Source organism: Ornithodoros turicata, chromosome 5 (genome assembly GCF_037126465.1).
Source record: "Ornithodoros turicata isolate Travis chromosome 5, ASM3712646v1, whole genome shotgun sequence".
NCBI classification, from domain to species: domain Eukaryota; kingdom Metazoa; phylum Arthropoda; class Arachnida; order Ixodida; family Argasidae; genus Ornithodoros; species Ornithodoros turicata.
This window is the reverse complement of record NC_088205.1, coordinates 21923295-21948482: the sequence shown is the minus strand read 5'-3', so window position 1 is coordinate 21948482 and position 25188 is coordinate 21923295. Positions and strand designations below refer to the sequence as shown.

The window sequence follows — 25188 nt, the reverse complement described above, 5'->3', positions numbered from 1 at the left end:
TTGTAGATAGACGCGTTAGTCATTGGAGACGAGGATTTATTGCACAGTAGCTGAAGTTGCATTGTAGTACAGTTTTAAGCCAGTTAAGGAACTTGCTTCACCCTTGCTAATGTTGCTGCTGGCAAAGGAAGTGTGTCAGGGGATGTGGCTGTGTAGGGCTTAGATGGGTGCTACCAAGACTCTGTGCCCCTATAGTGTTTCTCACGACAGAGACGGTGATACTCGCACAGGACGGAAAGGATGCTGGAGAGGTGGAATGTTCCCGATGGCGTCACATGGTGTGTTCTTACTCCTCTAGTAGAGGAGACTTCCTCAACCTCAGGACCATCAGGAGGAGATAGCTTCCTCAACATGAGTTCTGACTGGCAGTGATGGAATGTACAAGTGAGCGCACATTTCTGGCTCCACGCGTGGCCACTGCCGTTACAACTGACTAACTGTCACGCCTTTGCAGGCCGCCAAAGGTCATTTTTTTTCTTGCACGTTGCCTACATTGTGAAACACTTGGACCATTGTAGTGGATGACAGGAACATATGAAGTCCTATAATTTGCAGTGTTCACTCTAGAGGTGTCACCCGATGAAGTGTGATCTTGACTGATTCGTAGTCCTCAAAGTTGATAGTTTTACACTGTTGGTGTTCATGTGGGGCAAACAGGCACCTCAGGCATCATTGCTGTTGTTTGACCTCACTCTTTTATAGACTTGGGCTGCACAAATGGAATCCTGTGGATCAAACAGATGGAATGTTCAGAATCTGGCTGTCCACTGTTGAGGTAAACCTAGTCACTTCTGAAACGAAGAAGGCCACAAAACGAGATGATTTGTCCTTTCAACACAGTGCATGGGTATCATTATATATGTTCAGACTGACGACCACAATGCAATATTTACTAACACCTTTTTTTTCATGTATATATATATATATATGTGTGTGTGCTCCATACTGCACAATGATTCTCACAAGGGTTCCACGTAGCTTCACAATCTCTTAGTTTTTCTTTACATCGAGCCAGGAGTGGATTAAAAATTGGTACGATGTTAATATAAGCAGCACACAAAAATATTTCCAAATTAGGTCCACATGTACAAAACTGCACAACGTGAATTGAAAAGAATGTGGAAAAAATGAAATTGAGCCTATTAGAGAGCAAAAAATACAGCACAAGTGTACAACATGTGGAATGAAAACACATGCACACATAACCAGTTCTTGAATTGCTTCACGATGGTACCGGGAAGGCGGTTCCACTACAACGACATACGAGGAAGAAATGAATTCAGAAATGACTTCCTTGAACATCAGGGAATACCCACTTTCTACAGGTGATCGGCACGATATGAGATATATATAGCCTGCTAGACCAAAGATTCTCTGAGGTGATTATTATGAATGATAATAAATCTTGTCGAAACAAGGACTAGTTATGTTTTGACAAGTGCAAAGTAGAAGCAGATGGAGGATATGTTTCATAGCAGTGATACTGGCATTGTAGTTACCAAATATGAACAGGCTGTCTTGCATTGTACTGTTTCTATTGAGTTTGAAATGTTGATGTAGTCGGTACCCGACACAGAGCTGTGTCTTCCAACTTAGGAAGGGCTAGTAATTTATACAGTCACTATAGTTGGAGTGGATGAAAAAAATTCAGAGGTGTAACCTGGAGCTCGAGATTCGTTGGTAGTGATGTGTTCAACATGAGGGAGCCAGGACAGGTTAGATGAAATGAAAATTATGAGGTATTTGTAAAGTGATACACAGAGACCATGGTGATACTGATTCAAATGGAATGTTATTAATGGAATAAGTCACATGCACTTTATTAGAGCGAGAAATTATCACCAGAATTTGGTTCTTTTTTTGGGGGGGAGGGTATATTTACATGCTTGTCACTCAATATTCTGCAATCTCGCTAGATTTTATGGGGGGGGGGGGGTCTGGATAAATCACTGATGTAAGATCATTTGGAAGGTTGTTAATGTATAGTTATGCTTCGCTTATCCGGATTTCACATATCTGGAAAACTTGCATTACCGAGAACGAGCTACCATAGGACTTGGTCCCGGTTATCCTGGAAGAAGACCAACTTTCTGAGACATTAGCAGGTTGACTCAGTGCATGCTGTGGGTGTGTACCAGAATTCTGTCACACATTACTATTGATTGCAATCGGTTCCCTTTGCATGATTTTTTGAAGTAATCTTTTTTTTTGTTCCCTTTTCTGGAGCTATAAAGGAGAGTTTTAAATTTGTCGGGTTCTCCCGGAAAGGGCTAAAGATGGGACTGTTTGGTGGCCCATACTTTCAAATTGGTAAAAATTCATGTGCCAGGGAACAAACAAAAAAGACCCAGGGAGTAGGCAGGAGTATCAATTTTAAGGTTTTCCCAGAAGCTTGCTTGGTTCAGTTATCTGGTATCCAGATGAAAAGGGATGACTACTGAAGTGTCTGGATAATGAGACACGACTGTATATGAGAAAGAGAAGTGGTCCAAGGACAGAATCTTCGCGAACTCCAGAGAGGACAGGCGTTAGAGTGGATTCATTATCGTTCATAGAGACAAACTGTGAGCGATTAGTCAAGGAATGTATCCAAGATAGAATTTTATCATCAATGCCAATATTGTGCAATTGATGAAAAAAAGAAAAAAAAAGAGAGAGTGTGATACGTTATTGGATGCCTTCGAGAAGTCAAGAAATCTGCAGTTTGTGCAGAACTTGTGATCCAGTGTGACATGAAAGTCATAAGAAAAGGGACTAGCCGCGTTTCACAACAATTTTTTTTCTAATACCGCATTGATATGGAGAGAAGGAGGAACAGAATTTTAGGTGTTAGATAATGTGCACTAGTATTGTACATGAAATTATGGGGCAATAATTGTTGCTCCTCTTGCACAATGCTTGTCTCCTGATTTATGGAGTGGTACAGCTTGGGACAAAAGTTTACGGAACACGGCACTGGCACATTTCTTCATCCGAGCGGCCCCCTGTTAGATATTAGGAAGAGATCGAACAAGAAACAGGTGACCGGCTATTCTGTTAATTTTTCAGTATGTGTGTCTGCTCCTTTTGGCTGCCAGGGGGTCGTCCCAACAGCTAAATGCGACACCTCGGTGTTCCGTAAACTTTTGTCCCAAGCTGTACCACCTTTCCAGTCATGTGGAAGAATGATCTCTCCAAACAACATCAGCAATCGGCACCAGCATGCCTTCTGTTGAACTCCCCCTTCCAATTTTACACTATCTTTATCTATGAATTCTAAGTCCATTAAAAGTATGTGATGGTTTGAGCCCAGTGTGTGTGGTTAACTTTCTTTTCTTAGCCAGACTCAAGTGCATCTTTCTACATTCACCGGTGTGCCTCATATTATTTTCTTCATGAACTTACCTCGAATCTGTGTGAGGTAGATATATTTTTAGCATTGAAAAGAAACATTGGCAAGTGGTCTAAAGATTTGTCACTAGAATGTGCAAGTTCAGTGATGAAAGAATTGAGTAAATGACATGACATTTGTTTCTGGAATGCATCAGGATATCAGATTTGCAAATTGCTCCAGACCGGAGCCGTATTTTAAAAACGTGGCCTCTGAATAATATAAAATAATGTGTAAAATATAATATAAAATGTTTTTCATAATCTGTGAATAAAATAATGAAGTGAATGAGGTGAAATTGATTTCTGGAATGCTTCAGAATAGCTACATTTAGTACATTGACTTAAATTGCATCTCGGTGGAGGAGAAATATTTGTACCTAACATCGGAAAGGGATATGGGCAAATGCTTCAGAAACGGGCAGTGAGGAGAAGTGCGTGGGGAGAGTGATGAAAGGATTGAGAAAATGAAGTGAAATTGATTTTTGGAATGTAACGTAGAATATGTTTAACATTGAAAACAAACATTGGCAGGCGGTTTGGAGATGTGCCCTGGAATATGCAAGTTGAGTAATGAAAGAATTCAGTAAATGACAGAAAATGTGGTTCTGGAATGCTTCACAATGTCTACTTATAGGATACTCAATTAAATTCAATCCCAGTGGGGAGAAAATATTTTTAATATCAGAAAGAAATTGTGCAAATTCTTGCAGACACGAGCAGTCTTTTAAAAATTTTGCAAATATGTTAACAAAAAATTGAATGAAATGAAATTAATTTTTGGAGCTCTTCAGACTATCTACTTATAGTATACTGGAGGTGTCCACAACCTCAGTAGAGGTTCAACCTAACCTAATATACTTAACATTGACAAACAACACCGGTAAGTGCTTCAGACGTAAGCTATGCATGCAAAATGTGTGAGGCTAGTAATGAAAGAATTGAGTACATGATGTGAAATCTGTTTTTGGATTCCTTCGAGATGTCTAGTTATAGGATATGAAGTTATCTGCAATCTGTTTGGGGAAGAAATATTTTTAACATTGGAAAGAAATTACTCAAGCTGCTCTGGATAGTAGCAGCGTGTTCAAAATTAGGCCTCTGTGAATAAAAAAGTGGAGTGAATGAGAAGAAACAGATTGCAGGAGTGCTTCAGAGTGTCTTATTCTTGGACAACAACCGAAACTAAACCTCACTAGGGTGGAAATATTTTTAACATTGAAAAGAAATGTCGGCAAGTGCCTCGGAGATGGGTACTGCAGCGAAATCTAGGTGGTGTGTGGGGAAAGCACTGAGCAAATGAGGTGAAATCGGTTTCTGGAAAACTACAGCGTGTCTATTTATAGGCTATGGACCTAAACTGCATCCAGTTGGGGTGGAAATATTTTTAACATATGAGAGAAATGTCGGCAAGTGCCTCGGAGATGGGTACTGCAGCGAAATGTAAGAGGTGGGTGGGGAAAGCGTAGAGCAAATGAGGTTAATTGGTTTCTGGAAAACTAGAGAGTGTCTACTTATAGGATATGGACCTAAACTGCATCCAGTTGGGGTGGAAATATTTTTAACATATGAGAGAAATGTCGGCAAGTGCCTCGGAGATGGGCCTTTCAGCGAAATGTAAGAGTTTGGTAGGGAAAGCATTGAGCAAATGAGGTGAAATTGGTTTCTGGAAAACTCCAGAGTGTCTATTTATAGGATATGGACCTAAACTGCATCCAGTTGGGGTGGAAATATTTTTAACATATGAGAGAAATGTCGGCAAGTGCCTCGGAGATGGGCCTTTCATCGAAATGTAAGAGTTTGGTAGGGAAAGCATTGAGCAAATGAGGTGAAATTTGTTTCTGGAAAACTACAGAGTGTCTATTTATAGGATATGCACCTAAACTGCATCCAGTTGGGGTGGAAATATTTTTAACATATGAGAGAAATGTCGGCAAGTGCCTCGGAGATGGGCCTTTCATCGAAATGTAAGAGTTTGGTAGGGAAAGCATTGAGCAAATGAGGTGAAATTGGTTTCTGGAAAACTACAGAGTGTCTATTTATAGGATATGCACCTAAACTGCATCCAGTTGGGGTGGAAATATTTTTAACATATGAGAGAAATGTCGGCAAGTGCCTCGGAGATGGGCCTTTCATCGAAATGTAAGAGTTTGGTAGGGAAAGCATTGAGCAAATGAGGTGAAATTGGTTTCTGGAAAACTACAGAGTGTCTATTTATAGGATATGCACCTAAACTGCATCCAGTTGGGGTGGAAATATTTTTAACATTTGAGAGAAATGTCGGCAAGTGCCTCGGAGATGGGCCTTTCATCGAAATGTAAGAGTTTGGTAGGGAAAGCATTGAGCAAATGAGGTGAAATTGGTTTCTGGAAAACTACAGAGTGTCTATTTATAGGATATGGACCTAAACTGCATCCAGTTGGGGTGGAAATATTTTTAACATATGAGAGAAATGTCGGCAAGTGCCTCGGAGATGGGCCATTCAGCGAAATGTCAGTGGTGTGTGTGGGAAGCATTGAGCAAATGAGGTGAAATTGGTTTCTGGGGACATCAGAGTGCGTATTTGAAGGATAGAGACTTCAATTGAATCACAGTGGGGTAGAGAAATTTTTAAGATTGGAAAGAAACTTAGGCAAGTGCTTCAAAAATGGGACGTGCAGCAAAATGCATGAGGTGAGTGAATAAAGCAGTGGGAAGTAAGGTGAAATTTATTTCTGGAAGGGTTTAGAATGTGTATATTTATAGAGTATGAACTTACCTTGAATGTGTGTGAGGTAAAAATATTTTGAACATTGGAAAGAAACATCGGCAGGTGGTTCGGAGAGATGACACGCCCTGGAACGTGCAAGTTGAGTGGTGAAATAATTGAGTGACCGACATGAAACCTGTTTCTCGAGTGCTTGAGAATATCTACTTATGGGATATGCACTTACCTTGGCCTGAGTGGGGTTGAAATATTTTTAGTAGAAATTTCGCATGTAAGACTGCTTAGGATAGGAGCAGTATTTCCAAAATGTGTCCATTATGTGAACAAAAAATGGAGTGAGTAAGATGAAATTCATTTCTGGATTGCTTCAGGGTTTCTACTTATCAAAACGTGAACTTATCTTGAGCCAGAGTGAGGTAGAGATACTTTTAACATTTCAAGGAAATGGGCAAGCGCTTCGAAAATGAGCCATGCAGCGAAATTTGTGGGGTGAGTAACGAAAGGAATTGGGAAATAAGGTGAAATTGATACATGGAATGCATCAGAATGTCTATTTATAGATTATGAACTTACCTTGAATGTGTGTGAGGTCAAAATATTTTTAAATTTGGAAAGAAATATCAACAGGTGGTTTGGAGGTCGTGCCCTGGAATGTGCAACTTGAGTGGTAAAGCAATGAACATATGACATGAAATTTGCTTCTAGAATGCTTCAGAATGTCTGCTTATAGGATATGGAATTTGATTGAATTGACTATTGAATATCAGTGGGGAGAAATGGAAAGAAACTTCGCAAACTTCTGCAGACGTGCGCAGTGTTTTCAAAATGTGGTCATTATGTGAATAAAAAATGAAGTGAATGAAATGAAATTCATTTCTAGGGGAAGGCATGATGATTAGTTGTATGCTATATTATATAAATATGGCTAGTCTGAGTGCGGGAGAAATACAAACATTCCGATGACAACTTGGGAGGTGGAGTGCAGGATCAAACGTGTCATTTCTGCACGTAAGAAATTTACCAAATGGCATTAAATGCATTTCTTGAGCACAGCTTGATTTCTAGTTGTAGGCTCTATATATGTTTAGTCTGAGCAGTGAAGAAATATTTTTAAAACATGCAATAATTTCTGCTGACAGCTTGGATGGAATGTAGGACAAACCATGTAATTTCTGGAAATAAAGAATTGAACAAATGACATGAAATTCATTTCTAGGGCAGGGCATGCTTTCTAGTTACAGACAACAAATATATTTAGTCTGGGTGGGGGAGTAAAATTTCTAAGATTGGCAAGAATCATCGGTAAGTGGATAGGAGATGCGTCGTGCCGTTAAGTGTGAGAGTGGAGTGATGAAAAAAATTGGGGATAGGAGGTGAAACTGATTTCTGGAATATACCATAATGCATACTACTTTAGTAGAGTTATATTAAGGCTGGATTAAAAAACACCCTTGTGAGCTTTACATTGAAATGCGAAGAAATGCTTCGGCCAGGAGGTGTGTCGCGTGAGGTAGTTCATTAGTCAAATTAAATTAGTTCAATTTCTGAAGTGGTCTGGGTAACGTATTTGGAGACAATATAGCTATACTTACTCTGCGAATGTAGCCGTGGATTCTGTGCTCCTTCAGAAAACGTGAAGTAAGGGGGGAATCCTGTAATAAAACAGCGGATATATGAAGAGAAGTAGATGTATTTAGACGCAGAATGCACTAATCAATTGATATTTGGCCTTAGTGTATTCCGTGATATGAGGACTAGACTAGGAAAAATGACAAAAGCATAATAATTCGTCGCTGGGGACGACATGCAGCAAAATCGTGTTAACTATAGTTTAATCGTGTATAAAGAAAGAAAAACGGTTGCAGCAGGTAGAGGAACGATTAATCTATCGATTTTAAGCAGTTATTTTCAATAAAAACGCTAAATTATTTCAAATGAAGCTAGAAAACTTACGGCATATTCAAATAACGACCCGCCTTGCCTCACGTTGAAGTATGACGTCACTTCCTGTAATCTCGTTCCCAGTTGCTTTTCTTATGTTGAACTTGTGTAATTTCCCGTGTTGTGTAGCGGTTGTGTTGGACTATGAGTTCTGATTTTTCCTGTTTAAAAACGCAAGCTGTATCATGTGAGTGTCCTCGAACAGTAACAGCTGCCAGGGAAGATGCCTGCGCAACATTTGTGCTGCTTCTTGGTGTAGAAAGTATTCGAGCGCCCGAACGCCTCGTACCCGATACCTGGTCAACGACTGCCGAGAGGTAAGTCATTTGTCGTTGCTTGTTGCCTTACAACACCGCATTCACTTCGTGTATTGTGAATAAGTTGCTTAACAGTTACCGGAATACGCGGTGACCGAGACTGTCAGCGTAGCTTTGCAGATACGATGGTAGACTATATTTCTTTTCGTGAAACAATATCATCTAAACGTTATGATTAAATACCCGTTCACGTCGTACTGTATAAAGGTATGACGCTACTGTAAGTCTGATTCTTGGTGATTTCGCTCGACAAGTTTTGTACGACGCGTTGACTTAGTAGCTGTTCTGTACGTAGCGCCAAAGCCAAGATTGTCAGGCTAATCGGTCGGAATATATCATCGTGAAGTAGCGCAATAAAAGGTATTTTTTATACTAAGGTCGCTCATCACACCCCATGGCTGCGAGTTTCTCACAACCCTACCACCGCTCTTATTTTTCGCGTTCAATAGCACCTTTATTCTTTCTATTTACATTGCAACTTTCACATGCATAACCGTATATCTGATACCATTTTTTTTCATCTTGCAGCCACTGAGCCCCAGTTCCCAGTAGCAGTCTTTGCCAGAGGCAGTCCGACATTATCAAGCTTCTTCAAGCAAATTCTGGAGCAATATTAATGTCATCCTGTGTACGTCTTGCTTGCATAACCGTATGTTGCACAATAAAATACTTCATGTGACAAACAACCAAGGCTCTGTCGTATTCCTGTAACTCCCACTGCATTCCGACAAACGCGAACCAAAAAAAAAAAAAACAGTGCATGGAAGAAAAAAAAAGAACAACAAAAGAAGACGGGAAGCAGAGCAGAGAGGAGGAAAGTAGTGAGAGAGAAACGGATAACACGTCGTTTACGTCATTCGCGACATAATAAAAAAAAAATAGGGTGGCTAGTCCTCAGTCATTGGTCGAGCTCCGGAGGTCACGTGAGTTTTCAGCTACAATAGATTTCTACTACAGCTTCGCGCCCCTGTCTGTGGGGTGCCGGAGAAGCTCGCGCTCGCCGTATAGTTTCGAAATATGGTGCAGCGGGGACGCACGCAAAGCATCGTTGCCGGTACCGCTTTGGATGGTTTTTAGTGCCCGTCGATACCGACTCTGCAAAACTCGAATCCCCTTGGATACTTCTGCAAGTAAATTCAGTGATAGATAAGTGGAAGGCAGGTCTGCTTCGCTTGCTTGGCGCGACAACGATTCAAGAAGGATCAATACTGTGTTTTTCCACTCGATGGCAGGTAAGTCAGTTCCTATTCCATTCTGCCGCTTAGCGTAGCATAGCATAGCACCGCACCTGTGGCGTATACGCAACATTTCGGCAGGTAGAATTTTTAGTTTTCACGTTTTCTGATCCTTGTTCTAGTCTTTCTTGCTCAGGTATCAACTAGGTACTGCTCAACTCATATCTGCTTCAGAAATGCATCTGCATGGACGCAATCGAATGGATATACCACTCTGAGTGGTTGGAACATCATCTTTCGGCTTAGCAGCTGCACAGGTTCCTTTGTGACGGGTCCTTGACATGTAACACTACACAAGCAGCAAAGGGATATGGACATGTTTTCTGTCATGCTGGATTTGTGAATGTGTGTGCCTGTGCAGTGAATTTACTGATCTACTGTGAAATCTTCCACGTGAGACATATCAGTTAACAGTGAATGCGAAGTTGATTTGGCATATTACTCGAACTTCAGAAACAATGTTCATGTGAAGTTTGTGTTTGGCGCAGATACAGAAGACTGCATATGTGTGATTTGGAAATACCAATCCCGAAAAAGAAAGCACCTTGTGCAACAGAATGAAATTGCAAAATTCCCATATCGGACCCCCCTCCTGGGAACAAGGCTAACCGGAAGTCGCGCGTCGCTAGTAATAAATTGCGCTGTAATTTGCAAATTCTGTAGTTAGGTTAGGTTAGGTCAGTACATTTTACACGGGGGGGGGGGGAGGCAGTTGTTCGAGACTGTGCTCACTTCCGTCTAAGCCTCGTTCCCAGGGTTAGATCGGAGGGGGTCCAATGTGGGATATCTGGTTCACTCGCAACAGAAAGAGCCAACGCTTCCGCGTTTTATTTATTTTACTGGATGCGAACGAAAATCCAGAACCGCCAAAGCGGGGGAGAGAACAGAGGGGAAAGGGAAAAGAACGCCTCGGCAGCGTCGCTTTATTCACCCGTCACCCAGGGAGACAAAATAAAACAAATCAAAACATTACTCTACCGAGGCCCAACGATTGGCCCGACGTCAGAGGTCACGTGAGTTTTTCCCAACAATAGAAATATACTACACGTTCATTCCCCTGGCGGCGCAGCCGAGGCCGAGGCGGCCCGTTCGCGGAAGACGCCGTCAGGTGGCGCGCCAACACGGATGTATGCAGAGCCGTTTATAGGGAGAGTTTGGCCATTAGGAGGAGCCTAACTTAAAGCGCGTCATACGACGTCACGGCTGAACGACCTCCCTCGTCGTGCTCTATTGTTGTCCCGTCGTCAGCTGGTCGCCGACGCCATATTGATGCTGATCGTTGTTTACAATCCACGGAGAGAAGACACTTGCGAACTTCTTGCTTCGAAAGCCTTTCGTCCTTGAACTCTTTCAGTTCGCCAACAAAGCCCCCCTTATCACTAGGGCGAGTGGGTCATAAGCCGGTTATTCCTGTAGATTACATTCAGCGCGACCACGAAGCTGTGGACCAGCTGGAGGACAGCATCAATATGGCGCGGACTAGACGGCTGATAAGCGGATTCCGCTCGGATTCAGGCTTTTTGGGCGGCGCAACGATGACTCTGACGTCAAAATAGGCTCCACCCATAAGGCGGCAAAAGATCAAAGAATGGCCAAACTCTCACTATAAATGGCTCTGGATGTATGCGAAGATTCTCCCGAACGCTCCCGAAGCGCGTCTGCTGAACGGGCCGTTTTCGCCCATGTGGCCGAGAAGTTTTGAGGAGGAATGGAACGGTGGGGGGTAAATATCAATGGAAAACAAAACAGTAATGGTAATAGCTTAAAACACATTGAAGACCGCTTATTCAAGCACGCAAATGAACAGGTATTCAGCTTTGTATGTCCCATGCGTAGCTTGGACGTCACAAAGCTGATGGCAACCCTCCTTTTTAACTTTTGTATCTCTTTCTTTTATCAGGTTACTTTTCTTTGTTCATTCTTACTTTGTTCTTTTTTTTTTTTTTGAATGTCACAGCAACGAGGCCAGTTAATCTTTCTTTTTGTTCCTCGATATATAATGTTTCCTATCAGTCAATGAAGACACGATCATCTCCAAATTTCAACCTCGCAATGTCAAAACAAGATTTATTATACACAGCAATAGCAACAACCTGCTCGTCCCCTCATCATGATATATATATATATATGTACATACATATGTACACAATGAAAACAAAGAACATCTGTACACGAGTATGAATGCTCACATAAGTGTATTCACTGATGGAGACGCGCCTCCTTTGGAAGTTTGTTTTTTGCTCCGCTCTGCGCGAGGACGGTTAATGCCCTTTACGGGGAAGTGCATCCTCATCATGCATAGCATTTTACAATGTTCATTGTGAGATATTTGCTATGGGTTTAACAGCCAACATGCTCAAGGCTTCGCCTTGTCAGTGATGGGAAAAGTACCTAAAAATTAAACTTAAAGTGAAGTACCAAGTACCTGGCGTCATTAGTTCTACAAGTACAGTACAAAGTACTAGGCAAAGTACTTCAAGTATTCATCAAGTACATTGCGAATTTAATTTGTATCACTTTGCATTTCACTGTTTAGCATATGTGTCTTGCTTGTTTGGCAAAACTTTAGCGAGCATTCTTGACAAATGCTCTAAAGCCTAGGTTAAGTGCTAACCCGTGATCTTAATCAGATGTCATAATTTGCAGTTTCATGTAGAGAGGTAACGAGTCATCTGGGCTGTGATTATGTATTATACCCTGACTGATCGAAGATCACCTGCCTAGTGTGGTGTTCCGGTATTCTGTTATAACAGGCTAGGAAATTTCAAGGGGCAAAAAAGTACAGGCCAACGGAGATTATATATTTCTGGGCATTCCATGGTGCTTTTTGAAATACAATATGTTTAAAAAAGAATACCAAGAAAATAAAAAAAGATGAAGCACAATGCAAGCCATGATTTTTATACGACTGTGATCTGCTGCAATCTAATCCATGTGACCAATTAAAAAACGTAAAATGTAAAAAGTAAAGCATGTTTGTCTTTCAGAGTGTTCATCATGTAATGCAATCACACACTGTGATATAAAATGATTATTAATTGCTAATGAACGAGACAATATAAAAAAACATAGAACCCTGCATTGGAAGAACTGAAATGACAATTGACCAAGTCATTGTGCTGCCGGTTGCAGTGTTATAATGTGGGATCTGTGCATTTCATTCGTTTTACACAATCGTAGAAGTGTTGATACTTATTCAACGTTCCAAGCCTCTCAACAATAAATTTGCTTTAACAAATATGCTCTTTAACAGCACAAAAATCCTTTTTGGTAAAATGTCAGACGGACTCTTGGTACAGCATCCCACTAAAAGCATTGATGGGCATGTGATGAGCATTTTTGATACTCTTTTGTGACTTTTTGTCTGGAGCCAAAGTTTGTGTACTTGAGTACTTGATGGGAAAGTATTTGGAAGAAAGTACTTTAAGTACGGTACAAAGTACGCGGTTTAAAATGTACTTAAAGTAAAGTACAAGTACACAGAAATGTACTTAAAGTTCTACTTGAGTACTTGGTACATCAAGTACTGCCCATCACTGACCCTAGCACATGCCAATACTTCTAGTAGAATGTCTGCATGCACTTTATGATATGACAACAGCATTGTGAAGGTATCTTCAAGTTTGGAGACAAGCTTGAAGAGTGTTTCTGAATAGTAGCGTGGGCCCCCCTGTTGAATTCGTTCATGTACGACGACGGATGATCGACGCCCTGTTCGCTTTTGCACGCCACTTTTTCTTCACAGGGGCGTCAGAAGTCTGCTAAAGGTTCACCATTCCACAGAAACAGTGCACAGCCGACGATAAAGTAAAATAAAGCAGTTCAAAGACGCGACAGCATCGCTATCCCACCCTCTGATATGTCACGGCGAAAGAACTGCGCCCGGGGACCAGCCAGAGCGCCCAGAAACTAGCATACATCCGTGGAGCAGCGCGCCTGGTGGCCGTCTTCCGCAAGAGTCCCGCTCCGTCGGATAGGAGGCTGTGGGCGCTCCTCACACCAGACAATATTCATCTAGCCACCATAGTTTGCGGTTGGGCCCGACGTTTCTCCATCAGGAGTGACGTCACGACCTCAAAGCTCGGCGTATCTGCGTCGAGAAAACGTCGTATGCGGTTTCTCCTGTAGTTCGTGGCGAATCCGCATGGTTCGCTGTGAGCGACGACTCGAGCTATCCTTCATTTGATAATCCCCCTCCCCACGCATTGGATAGGCCGATAAGCACACCCGCCATTCTAGCTCACCATATTACTAGTGACATATTCGCCATTGGATCACGCTAGGGGCACCGCGGTCGCCCGTCTTCGGGTTCCGTCGTCTGCAAAACTCACGACCTTAATCGACAACCCCTACGAGGAGCCCGAACTTTGACGTGCGGGCCAATGAGGGCATTCGCCACCGTTGCAGTGCGAATGTAACGGCACCGGATATAGTTGGGCAACCCGCTGCTCGATCCTTGCGAGACCGGGCGAAAAAAGTGCTAGCTGGGAAATTTCTGGCGCTCAGAATGCGCCACGCGAACATGCGAGATTGCTTCGCTTTGATCAAGGGAACATGACTGTTCGGCTAGCATATAGCGACAAGGAACAAGGACAACAGACAGGACGGATCTGGCAACAACAACAACAACAAAAAAAAAAGTTGCCACGAAATAACCATGACCACATGAATTCGCCATAAGGTTTCTTTACTCCAAGAATGCAAGTCACGTGACCTTGCGGTTAGTTAGAGAGCATGCGAAGAGCATTTGAGAACGGCATGAGAAGCTCAAGGTCAGCGTCGGAGGGAAACAGGGAAAGCCGCTCCGTGTTGTGTTGTAAAACTTGTATAGGAGCGAGGCATTTTCTTTTTGTTTTGTTATCCGCTTTTCGATAGTCGTCCGATGGCCGACTATCGATATTGATAGTACCACCGAAAAACTATTCGATAGCTTTTGCTTACTATCGATAGTCTAGTACAGTCTACAGTCGACAACTTTTCCTGGGGACGAATCTTTTTCAATGCATTGCATCTTGTTAATATGGAAATTCGCTTTTCGAACAATGGATAGTGGGAAAACCTACCAACCCTAAGAGGCCTATGTATTCCTGTTTCACTATTATGGACAGCACCAACAATGAAAGAGTTTCGGTGATCTTTGAGCAATTATTTCCTGTCATGGAACAGGAAAATAGGACATTCAAAATGCTACCTAATACAGGGGCAATAAAACCTTTAACTTTCAGATTATTCCTTGTGTTAGGTCAAAGACTGGGAGGTAAAAACAGTGATTTCTGGATACGTGGCACAGTACAAGTCTAGAATGGCATCCATGACATCATAGCTGTTCCATCAGAGGATTTAACCTACGAACTAATAACATGTACCTTACCATCCCTGCAGTTTCCGTGAGGACACAACAATTATTTCTGAAAATCCAAATGACAAGTCTGTAGCGCAAGAGGACTGAACTGCATGCAGGGGTGAAGCAAGAGATGCGTGCGCCAACGTCCATCGGAGTCTGCCCAAGCAGTGAGAGAATAGACTCAGACCAAGCTTGGTACAAACTGCTTCAAACAGCACTTCAGTTTTTGAGGACAACGGCAATGAGCATCAAGCACTTCAAATTGCAGACATTTTGTTGACTGTAAAACATGCACAATGTTATATGTGTTTTGTTCATTCGATAACATGGATGACTCGCTTTATGGGCATTGTTTGGCAGGGACAAAAGTGTCCATAATGACGAGACAGGATTCGTATATATTGCCTTTCGTAGGTTAGACTGCAGTGTTGAGGTGTTATAGACAGGTGAATATCAAGTTCTGATGAAAGCATGCACTACACAGAATTTTATAATGCTGGGTTTTAAGTTAATTTTTTTGCCTATTTGCACTATCGATAAAAAGTACAGGAAAGACTGAACTGTAACACGATATGACAGTGTGGCCAGTATGTGTCCATGCATCGCAGAAATTTATGATGCAGCTCCAATGTCACACGACATGGAAATGAAATAACGTGCACCTGTCCGATGCTCGGTTGAGAAGCAGTTGCAAAAATTATGTGTGTCAGAACTGACTACCTCATCCACACTATTCCATGCATGAGCCCATGGAGTCGTGACTCAGCAGTTGAAATTTCAACTTTGAAAGGGTAGTAGTGCATACAAGGAGGCCTCTCTAGGCATACATGATGATGATGAATTCACAACTTCTGCAAGACCAAATATCGTGGCTTCGATTGTTCAAAAGTACTATGGAATACAAGGTCCTCAGCAATTGAAGAAGCAGTAATGAGGTTGGTCATCAGTGCTAAGCTCAAAACTGCGACGATAGGGAAGGGCATAAATGATGTATAATCGTTGTGGTCAGCACGGAAAGAAATTAAACAAATCTTTTCCGTTCAGCTGTTTATTACACAAGTTAGCTGACTGAGCAGTGTCTTTTGATTGACAGCCACACTTTCCATCTAAGCCCCCAATTTAGAAATCAAAGCACTTTCCAAGTCACGCTTGTTGTGGCTGTGCTGCAGGTGTCAACAGAAAGCTCAGATCTGAGCCAGGCTTGTAGTAAACAGGATCCGCACCTTCTCTGAACAGCTTGGCGTCAGAGACACCGAGCAGCTTGATTGTATTCCCTTCGACCCATAGCAGACTTCCTTCTTTCATGCCCAAGACCGGGATATGGTTTCCGACTTCGAGGTATTCGAAGATCCTCTGGTCCCGTGTTTCGCCCATATATGGGCTGTCGTAATTTGACTCAATATAATGTGGATTTATGTTGATCGGGATCAAGTTGAGAGCATTAAAAGTTGGAGGGTAGAATATGGGCATGTCATTGGTTGTACAAATATTGACGGTTGCCACGTTGCTTCCAGCACTAGCTCCCATGTAGGGCATTCCATCTTCAAGTACACGTATCCTTATCGCGTCGACAAGATTCTTTTCAAATAGAGTCCGCAGCAACCGAAATGTGTTGCCACCGCCGACGAAGATACCTTGAGCATGTTTCACAGCATCCACGGGGTCCTGGAATTCGTGGATGCTTTCAACGCTGAATCCAATCTTTTCGAAGCTGTCCCTCACTTTTGCAGCGTAATTATCGAAGTCAGTATGGGCGTACGGCACGAACAACACCTTCTGAGTGCCAAATCCCGTGAAGAACTGCTTCACAATATCCGTACAGTGCTCTAAAAATCCGCTGCCACATTGCGTTGAGTTTGAGAGCAGTAACAGTCTTCGTATGTTGTTCAAACCTGAGGAGGACGAGGATGATGACATGCTTCAGCGTATTTTTTAACTTTTAGCACTCAGCAAAATGGCCGTCGATTCCCCGCTGATTTCCAACCCGTGCCTCTCACCTCTCTCACACACACGGCTCGCTCGAACACATCGACTCGGTCTGTTTGGCTTGCGGGCCAACAAATGGCAGCACAAGCGCGTGCTTGTCATTTTTGTCACCAGGTGGCACGTCCTTCGTGCACAGCACAGCACAGCACAAGCTAAGGTGCCTGCCTGAACACTAGCCCATCTGCTAGCCCCCTCAGCACAAGCGTTCTCCAAACAGTACAAAATACAAAAAGACTGACTAAATGATTGGTGGCATATGGATACTGTAGTTGTTTCCAATGCAAACACCGGCAGTGGAATAGTTCTGATCACCTGAAGTAATTTCAATCTCAGTAATGTGTCGTTTCTAGGCTAGGTGGCGCAAGCTACCGTCTGCACCAAAGGGAGAAGCCACAGTATCCATCTTGTATCCATCCATCCGGCTACGTAGCTACTTACTGGTATTCACCACTGATCTCGATTGTAAAAGGCTGGATGCTGGATCTCGGATAGGGAGCGCGAGCGTGAAGAAACCGGCCGCCATCTTACGGTGCCCACAACAGCCGCCGCAGCGATCATGGCAACTTCTTGCAATTACGGTCGTACCAACCGTACTGGCAAGGTTACAGGGCCTAAACTTATACAAGTGAGTCACTCTTCATCAAGGAATAAATAGGCGTCCATTCTGTACATTTATTTGACCATTATGAAGTGGTTTTTTGCCCAAAACGAGCACTGGATGCAGGTTGCTTGATCGCTCTTCCGACGTTCAATCGAGCACACTTGCATTTTACCCGGTGGCAAATACAGTTTGAGTGCATAATATGCTTGAAAGAACATGTTACACTACACAGGTAGTGTTGTCATCAATATATGTGCGAACACTCGAGCGCTTTTTTGCATGCATTGCTAGCATGGTACACGGTGTTCTCTGCGGAAGCAAGTGCCACATTCATTTCTTTGAATTACCTTCGCGCACAAGTTCGGTATTACGTCATAATAAGACCACGATAGTCACATTTTTTCATGTATTGGTATTGTTTTGTGCCTTGGCTTGATTTGTGACAAAGAATCCTACGTAACGGTGGTGTGGCGCGACTTGAATAACGCCTTTGTGTCTGAGCTGTATCGTCAGCTTGTTACGATAGTAATAATTTGTAGCGTGTCGTGCTATTTGTAGCAGTTTTAAGGCAAAAGTGGTCTCTCAATACAGGTTTCGTCATGAGGGCTGCCCAGTGAATAATCTGTGCAGTGTGATACGGCTGGGTGTACAGGTAAGTATCATGTTCCTCATCCACTGGTTTCTACTTTACAGGAAGGAACAACCTCAGTGCACGCACTGTGGTTAGCCTGTCTCAGTTTTGCATATTTTCTTACATGTTCACATCAGAAACACACCTTACACTTTAGGCTCCTTAACCCAGCAATATAATAATTAGAGATTATAATTCTTTTTAGAAGAGTTCCCCATATTCTTTTTAGAATAGTTTTTAATCTTTTTAATTTTTAGAAGATACAGGGATTGTAAACCATGTTTTAAACTGATGTTTTAACATTTGTCCAATGCATTTATTAAACAACATATTCATTTTTAACTGGTTGCACCCAAACCAATGTTCTGATGTATTATTTCCTTTGTTGTCGATGCACCATAAAAATTGGAATAATCATCATCAATGCAGGTTACTTCACAGCTGCCTCGACATACTCAAGAAATGGGTGCAGAACCTGCGTAATGCCTGCAAACTTTGACTACCACAGCATCTCCAGAAAGTAAAGGGATATGTGTACATGGGATTTTTAAAGGCATTCACAGTATATAATACCTTGTATGAACTGTTGTAGATCTAAGCAGCTTCTACAGTACACTCTCAGAAATTAAAACTTGTCAGGGAACTGTGATAATTGTTTCAGTTAATAGGCATGCACATATACGCTATAAGAAGACAATTATTTATTGAGAATGCACTTCTCTGGCTACTCATGTTGTTTACATCTACTGTTGATCACATTCATTTATCACATATTATATTATATATTATTATTATTATATTATCACTTTTTTTTTTATTTAACTATAATGCCAGCCAACTGAGGTCGGCCAAGGCATGAATGTACATACATCATTCAACGTACAACAACATTTCACTAAGTCGTATATGTAGCATGTAATCTATCACAAAAAGACTGCGACGATTGGGCACATACAACACTGTTTGGAAGAGCATTCCATTCAATAGCGGTGCGGTGAACGAAAGAATACTGGTAACAATTCACCCTCGGTCGAAAAGTGTCTACATGCCGGCAATGGCGAATTCGGCTCTGTTGAGTGGAACTGAGCGAAAACAAATTTCGATAATCAATTTTCAATTCGCTAGCTAAAATCTGAAAAAACATCTTCAGTCTATGCAATTTCCGACGGTGTGCCAACGGCTCAATACTAACCTGTTTGTATAGAGCAGTAACAGATGATCGCATATCGTATGAGCCGCAGATAAAGCGAAGGGTGAGCCTTTGCACGCGTTCCAACTTCGTAATATTGGACACTGTGTCCCAGACCACGTCAGCATACTCCAGGATAGGGCGGACGAGTGATTGGTACGCTGCTAATTTTGTGGTACGGGTACTGTGTCGCATGAAGCGTCTAAGGTACCAGAGACGCTTACTTGCTCTTCTCGTGATGTAATCCACATGGTTATTCCAACGCAGGTCTGAAGATATTATAACTCCGAGATACTTGTAAGTATCAACAACACGGAGTGGCACGTTATTTAGCGAATAGGAGTAAGAAAGGGGGCAGCGTTTGTGTGTAATTGTCATTTGAACACACTTAACCAGATTCAGATCCATCTGCCATTCCGTGGCCCATTCAGATATGCGATCCAGTGAGTCATTAAGTACTACCTGATCTTGCACAGAGTTTATACTATTGAACACAATGCAGTCATCTGCATACAATTTGCAATGTACTGATACACGTCTGACTAAATCATTAATGAAAATAAGAAAAAGTACGGGACCGAGGACGGAACCCTGCGGTACCCCGGAGCGCACTTCTGCCCTGGACGAACAACAACCATTGACGACAACAAATTGCGACCTTACCTTCAAGTAAAATTGTAACCAATTAACTAAGCGTTCGTTATTGATAATATAAGACAACTTCTTCATAAGTTTAACATGGCAAACACGATCAAATGCTTTCGATAGATCCAAAAACAGAACATCAACCTGACCATTATTATTCAATACGTCGGCTAGTGTGTGAACAGTTTCAATTAGCTGGGTAATAGTTGAAAACCCACGCCTGAACCCATGCTGAGCATTGGTGAAAAAAAAAAAAAATATTCGGTCACATTAAATTTAAAATTTAGCATATATGAGAAAATATCAGTGGGGAAGTTGCTATTCATTGCTCATTCCAACCTAAAATTGAGTGCTACAAATTTAGAGAGAGTACCTGACCACTGTCATTCCTAAAATATATATTGCCATTGTAGCAAGGTCACAAAACAATAAATGTAGCCTTTTGCGACCTCCCTGCACGTTCATTGTATCCTGAAACGCATAAGTGCAAGAAATAAATCTTGAACTTGAATAAACTTGATGTTGTATAAACTTGACATAAAATGTTGAATAATATTATGAATGATATAAAATATTGAATAAACTTGAACTCATATATTCTCTTTACTCATCATCAGTGATCTTCATTACAAAAGCATATCGTGTTAGACTTTTTTGTTTGCGTTTCACAGACTGGGTACACGAGGGCCAAAATGACAAAATCACAACTGTCACAAATCGTCCTGTTGCAATTTGAAGACTATACATGGAGCTGCATTGTTTGGAACATGCTTCACATAACAAGCATGACAAAGTCAGCACTGGATACCAGGACCCCGTCCCCAAGCAGCTTTCATCACGCTGCAGTTGTATTCAACAAAAGCATGTGAGTGCTGGAGAAGGACATTCAGTTTGGCACAACCGCGCCTGCAAATAATCAGAACAAATAAAGGAAGAAGCAAACAAACATAGAAGGGCTGTACTTCAAAAAGAGATAAGTCCTGTGTCTCAAGGAGGTGTTACCACTTTCTAAGTAACTTAATTGATTAAGCTTACATCACTACCTGATTAACTGTCCTAACGAGCGTGATCTAATTGCGTGAAGTATTTAGGGCTGCTTCGGTGTGTCCATATTTCGAAGGCAAAGCACCGCTGTCGTTTACTAAAAGACTGTTTCTGCGGCGATGCTTGATATAAATCATACTAAACCCATACACGACTAAGACAACGGCTGTGACTCTACAGTACGATCTCTTTCTGCCATGCGAGTATATATCATCCCGGACCGTTCTTTATGGAACAATTTTTGTCCAGAACGCAGCACGGGATATTACATACATGGTTGTTGTTAACCTCACATCGTTTCTTATTGAAATATTGGCTGGGAAACGTACTGTAGTACAATCCCCAGCGCTGCACTGCCGTGACGGTCTAGTTTCGGAAGGCAAAACATAACGTAATTGAGAATCGAACGACAGGACACCTGTGAAACACTGTTAGGATACATCAGTATACTGGCACCTTACAAAATTGTGTGATGACAAACAACGATCAACGCCTGCAGCGCAATAAATACTCACAATCTCCGTTGCCTCCTATTGTTTTCTATGGGCGCACACTGCGTTTTAGGGCCTCCCAACATGGCGGCCCGAATGCACGCCTCTCCCCCACGAGCCCCTCTCCCATGCGCGATCCAGCCTTTATACATAGAGATCAGTGGTATTCACCCACTGATCTCTATGGGCGTTTATGTTTATTCGCTCGGAGGCGCTCGAACTCATAGCGAATAAACGGCTCGGAGCGTCTCCAAGCGAATAAACATAAACGCCATATGTATAAAGGCTGGATAGCGCATAGGGCAGGGGCGCGTGGGAGAGAGGTGCGGCAACCGGCCGCCATGTTGGAGGGCCCACCGGCTGCTCCCATTGGAAACAATGGGAAGCGATTTGATTTCGAGTATTTATTGCGATTTAAACGGTCCTCATTGCTGATTGGCACGCATCTTTCTTATGAATCAGTGTGCTGATATATTCCAAACGTGCTTCAGCCGTGTTCCTGTAGTTTTTAATGGTAATTGACTTCTTTTTCTTCTCCGCTGCCTGTATTCCAATAGGGGGTCGTAACTATGGTGAGCTGTCGTGCACAGGGCGCATAGGCCTGTTGCGCTGGGCCAGGTGGCGCAGCAAACCTTGTGCGTCAGCGCCGCTAGTGGCGACCTTTTCAACACACGGCCGCTCCCTAGCAGACGACACTCAGTCTACGCTGGCTAACCTGGTGTGGCGTTGTCGTTTATCATCTGTTTTCCGGATAAAAAAAGTCAAAAGCATCAACAAATTCTTTCTAAAAAGTTTTCTTAGATTAGTGAACAAAACGACGAAAAACAGTAATGAGTTGCGTACTATGTTTTATACACTTCTGTTTAAATTCACGTGGTGTGCAGCCTATTCACCTTCATACAAGTTTCGGTTTCGGTTTAGTGACTGTCAGACTATAAGCTGTGCCAAGGTAACTTTAGTTAGCGGTTCAAGGCGCTGTTTGTTGAAACCGACATAAAAGGCTCCGGATGAGCAAACGTCTGCGTTTGCTTTCCGGTTGCAATAAAGGGGACATGCCATGCAAATGCGTCGTAGAGAACTGGTAACGGGTGGTAATCATAAGGCCGAAACTCGTAAGGCAGAATTATCAAAATACCGAAGAATCAAAACACCGAACAATCAGAAGGCCGAAGAGTCAGAAAACCAGGCCGAAAAATAGGGAACCCAAGATACGAAAACTGTTATTCCAACTGCGATTAAAAATTAGCTCTACAATTTATGTAAGATAGACTTCTTGTGAATTAGTACAGCAAATAAATTATTTCACCGAACTTTCCTTTAATAACATGCTTTCGACCACTTATGGAAAAAATGGAAACATATCCACTGCGTTACTGTATGTGTTTGTTGTACACAATGGCAATAAGTTAAAATGAAAAAATATGAGCTAGCCGATGACATTTCCCATTCTGATCCCATTTTCAACAACGGCTTCAACCTATGTCATTCCTAAAACCAGTTGCCTATTATCAGCTCTGACTCAAAACCGCACCTAATTGTTCCGCCTTTCGATAAGTAGGGTGAGTAGCAGAGTCAATGACCTCGGACAAGCGAATTACCATTCTGGAGGAAATCATAGTATGTGCTCCTGTGTCAGGGGACAAGGCCTGACATACAGTTCTTGAAACAGAACAGTACAGAAAGTTGCAGGCAAAGCAAAAAAAAAAAAAAAAATACAGATCTTGTCATAGAGATCCTACGCAAGTTTATCCGGTAGAGCAAGCGGTTCAGACGGTTGCTTGTTCAAGTCAACGTTCGGGACACAAATGTAGAGTTTGAGTTGGAAACTGGAGCATATAAACAAAAAAGGAGAAGTCTCAAATGTAGAGAAGCACCATCTCCTATAGAGTTCATTCAGTGGCATTCCATTCACCTACCAGACACGTTCTTTTTGTAGTACACATGTTGCAGTTATTGTTGCAGATTTTTTTTCTCTCTCTCTGGCCAGTCTATTTCCGAGCACCAAATGCTATACATTCCAATTACTAGTATTTGATTTCTAGTATAAGAGCCGCAAACCTCTTCCATAATCTTATGAAAAGAACAATCCCATTCAGTGGTCATTCACTGGTGTGTTCACCCTCCTTTCCATTTTCAGCCCTCTGATTTTCGGCCTTTTAACTTTCGGCCTTCTGACAGTTCGGCGTCATGATTTTTCGGTATTTTGGAAGCCTATCAAAAGGCCGAAAATCATAACGCCGAACTATCAGAAGACCGAAAGTGTGGACACTGTATAACGAGTACCTTCCCACGAGTAAGTACCGTACTTTCATGCAAGTTGAATTGTTGTAATCAGGGCCGGCGATGGGGTAAGGCGAGTAAGGCGACCGCCTTAGGTCCCGCGCACGAAGCCCTCAACCAGGGATTACTTTTTTTAAATATCAAGTATGCACTTAATCGCACGCGGGATGTTCGACTAAAACAGAAATGAGAGAAGAATGTGTTATGTGCCATTCCGTCATATGATGAGAAAAAGTCCCACTTTTAAGGAAAATCCGCCAACCCTGCAAGCTATACCGAGGACTTCGCACCCTTCTCTCCTGCTGCCATTTCCCGTATTGCTAAAATCTCCCACTGGGAAAATCTTATAATTTCTTATCTTTTCATTACTGCTGGTGTGAAACAGGCCCCGCGCACCCCTAGCACCGGCCCTGGTTGTAATTCACAAGTTTCTCTGAATTGGATTCATATACTCGTTATCCTGCACCGTATCATCATCTTAGTTATCTAGTGAACATGTATATTGTTGGAAATTCCAGTACCACGCAAGAAGCAAGATATGCATTGTTGCATCGGAAAGTCAGGGTCGAGATAAAAAGATCCAAGCGGGAGAATCTTGGACTTTTGGGTGTTAAGTTGACTGCCTGATACAGCTGCGTGTTGCCAGTACAGCTGCAGGACTGCCGTTAGCGAGCACCCGTCGTTGATGAAGAGTGTGACGTCATCAGCGCATACGCAGAGATCTTCCAACTTCGCGCTCCAGGTAGGTGGAGTCCGTTGACTGCACGGGACGCTTCCACGCATTGTAAGAAAGGGTTCAAAGCCAGGACGCAGAGGGCAGGAGACAATGGGCAGCCTGGCGGACTACTCGCTGGACGGGGAAGCAAGAGTACTGCAATCCTGCTACACTCATCTGGCTGCAGTGGTTCGCATACAGCAAGCGCATGCCGGACACAAAAATCTCTAGGAAGCCATAAGCGCTCAGCAGCGAAAAGAGGTATGCGTGTAACACTCTGTCAAATGCTTTGGCCTGGTCCAAGGAAAGGAGACCGCTGGACGCTGCCCGTCGTCGTAGTGCAAGAGGTTGCGGATCCCACTCAGGTTGTCGTCACACAGGCTTCGGCCTGGCACACCGCATGATTGACCAGCGTGAAGGAGCAGCGGGAGCCCTTGACTGACTTGGAAGGCTATTGCTGCTAGTCTGCTGTCGTTGTTGAGGAGCGTGATCAGCCTCCACGATTCCGGATCTGCCTGATTACAAGCTTTCTTAGGCACAAGTATAATGCTTCCCAGCTGTCAACAGTTGCCAGAGCTTTGACTGACACCGACTTGTCATGGAGATAACGTAGGACTTCTGGGCCGACCACCGATCTGGACTGACAGCGTTCTTGGCGGGCTGTAGCAGATGAACAGCGCAAAAGAGTGAGTC

At 42.7% G+C, this 25188-nt stretch overlaps 1 protein-coding gene and 2 long non-coding RNA genes across 3 annotated transcripts; 1 reads left to right on the top strand and 2 right to left on the bottom strand.

Moving 5' to 3' along the window:
- Positions 1–19: 19 nt before the first annotated feature.
- Positions 20–6624, bottom strand: LOC135394204 (uncharacterized). Its single transcript, XR_010422783.1, has 3 exons — positions 6303–6624; positions 6128–6204; positions 20–725 (listed from the first exon to the last, which is right to left on the bottom strand). It is a non-coding gene; the product is annotated as an uncharacterized LOC135394204 (long non-coding RNA).
- Positions 6625–15945: 9321 nt separating this feature from the next.
- Positions 15946–16992, bottom strand: LOC135394210 (alpha-aspartyl dipeptidase-like). The gene has a single exon (XM_064624821.1). It carries the CDS (start codon positions 16828–16830, stop codon positions 16057–16059), a length of 774 nt encoding a protein of 257 aa, XP_064480891.1. The 5' UTR covers positions 16831–16992; the 3' UTR covers positions 15946–16056.
- A 389-nt stretch (positions 16993–17381) lies between these two features.
- Positions 17382–18897, top strand: LOC135394212 (uncharacterized). The gene is made up of 3 exons (XR_010422788.1): positions 17382–17524; positions 18092–18152; positions 18561–18897. It is a non-coding gene; the product is annotated as an uncharacterized LOC135394212 (long non-coding RNA).
- Positions 18898–25188: the final 6291 nt, after the last annotated feature.

Bases quoted from the DNA above. Each gene is read 5' to 3' on its own strand.
- LOC135394210 (XM_064624821.1), bottom strand. From the start codon at position 16,830: ATGTCATCATCCTCGTCCTCCTCAGGTTTGAACAACATACGAAGACTG.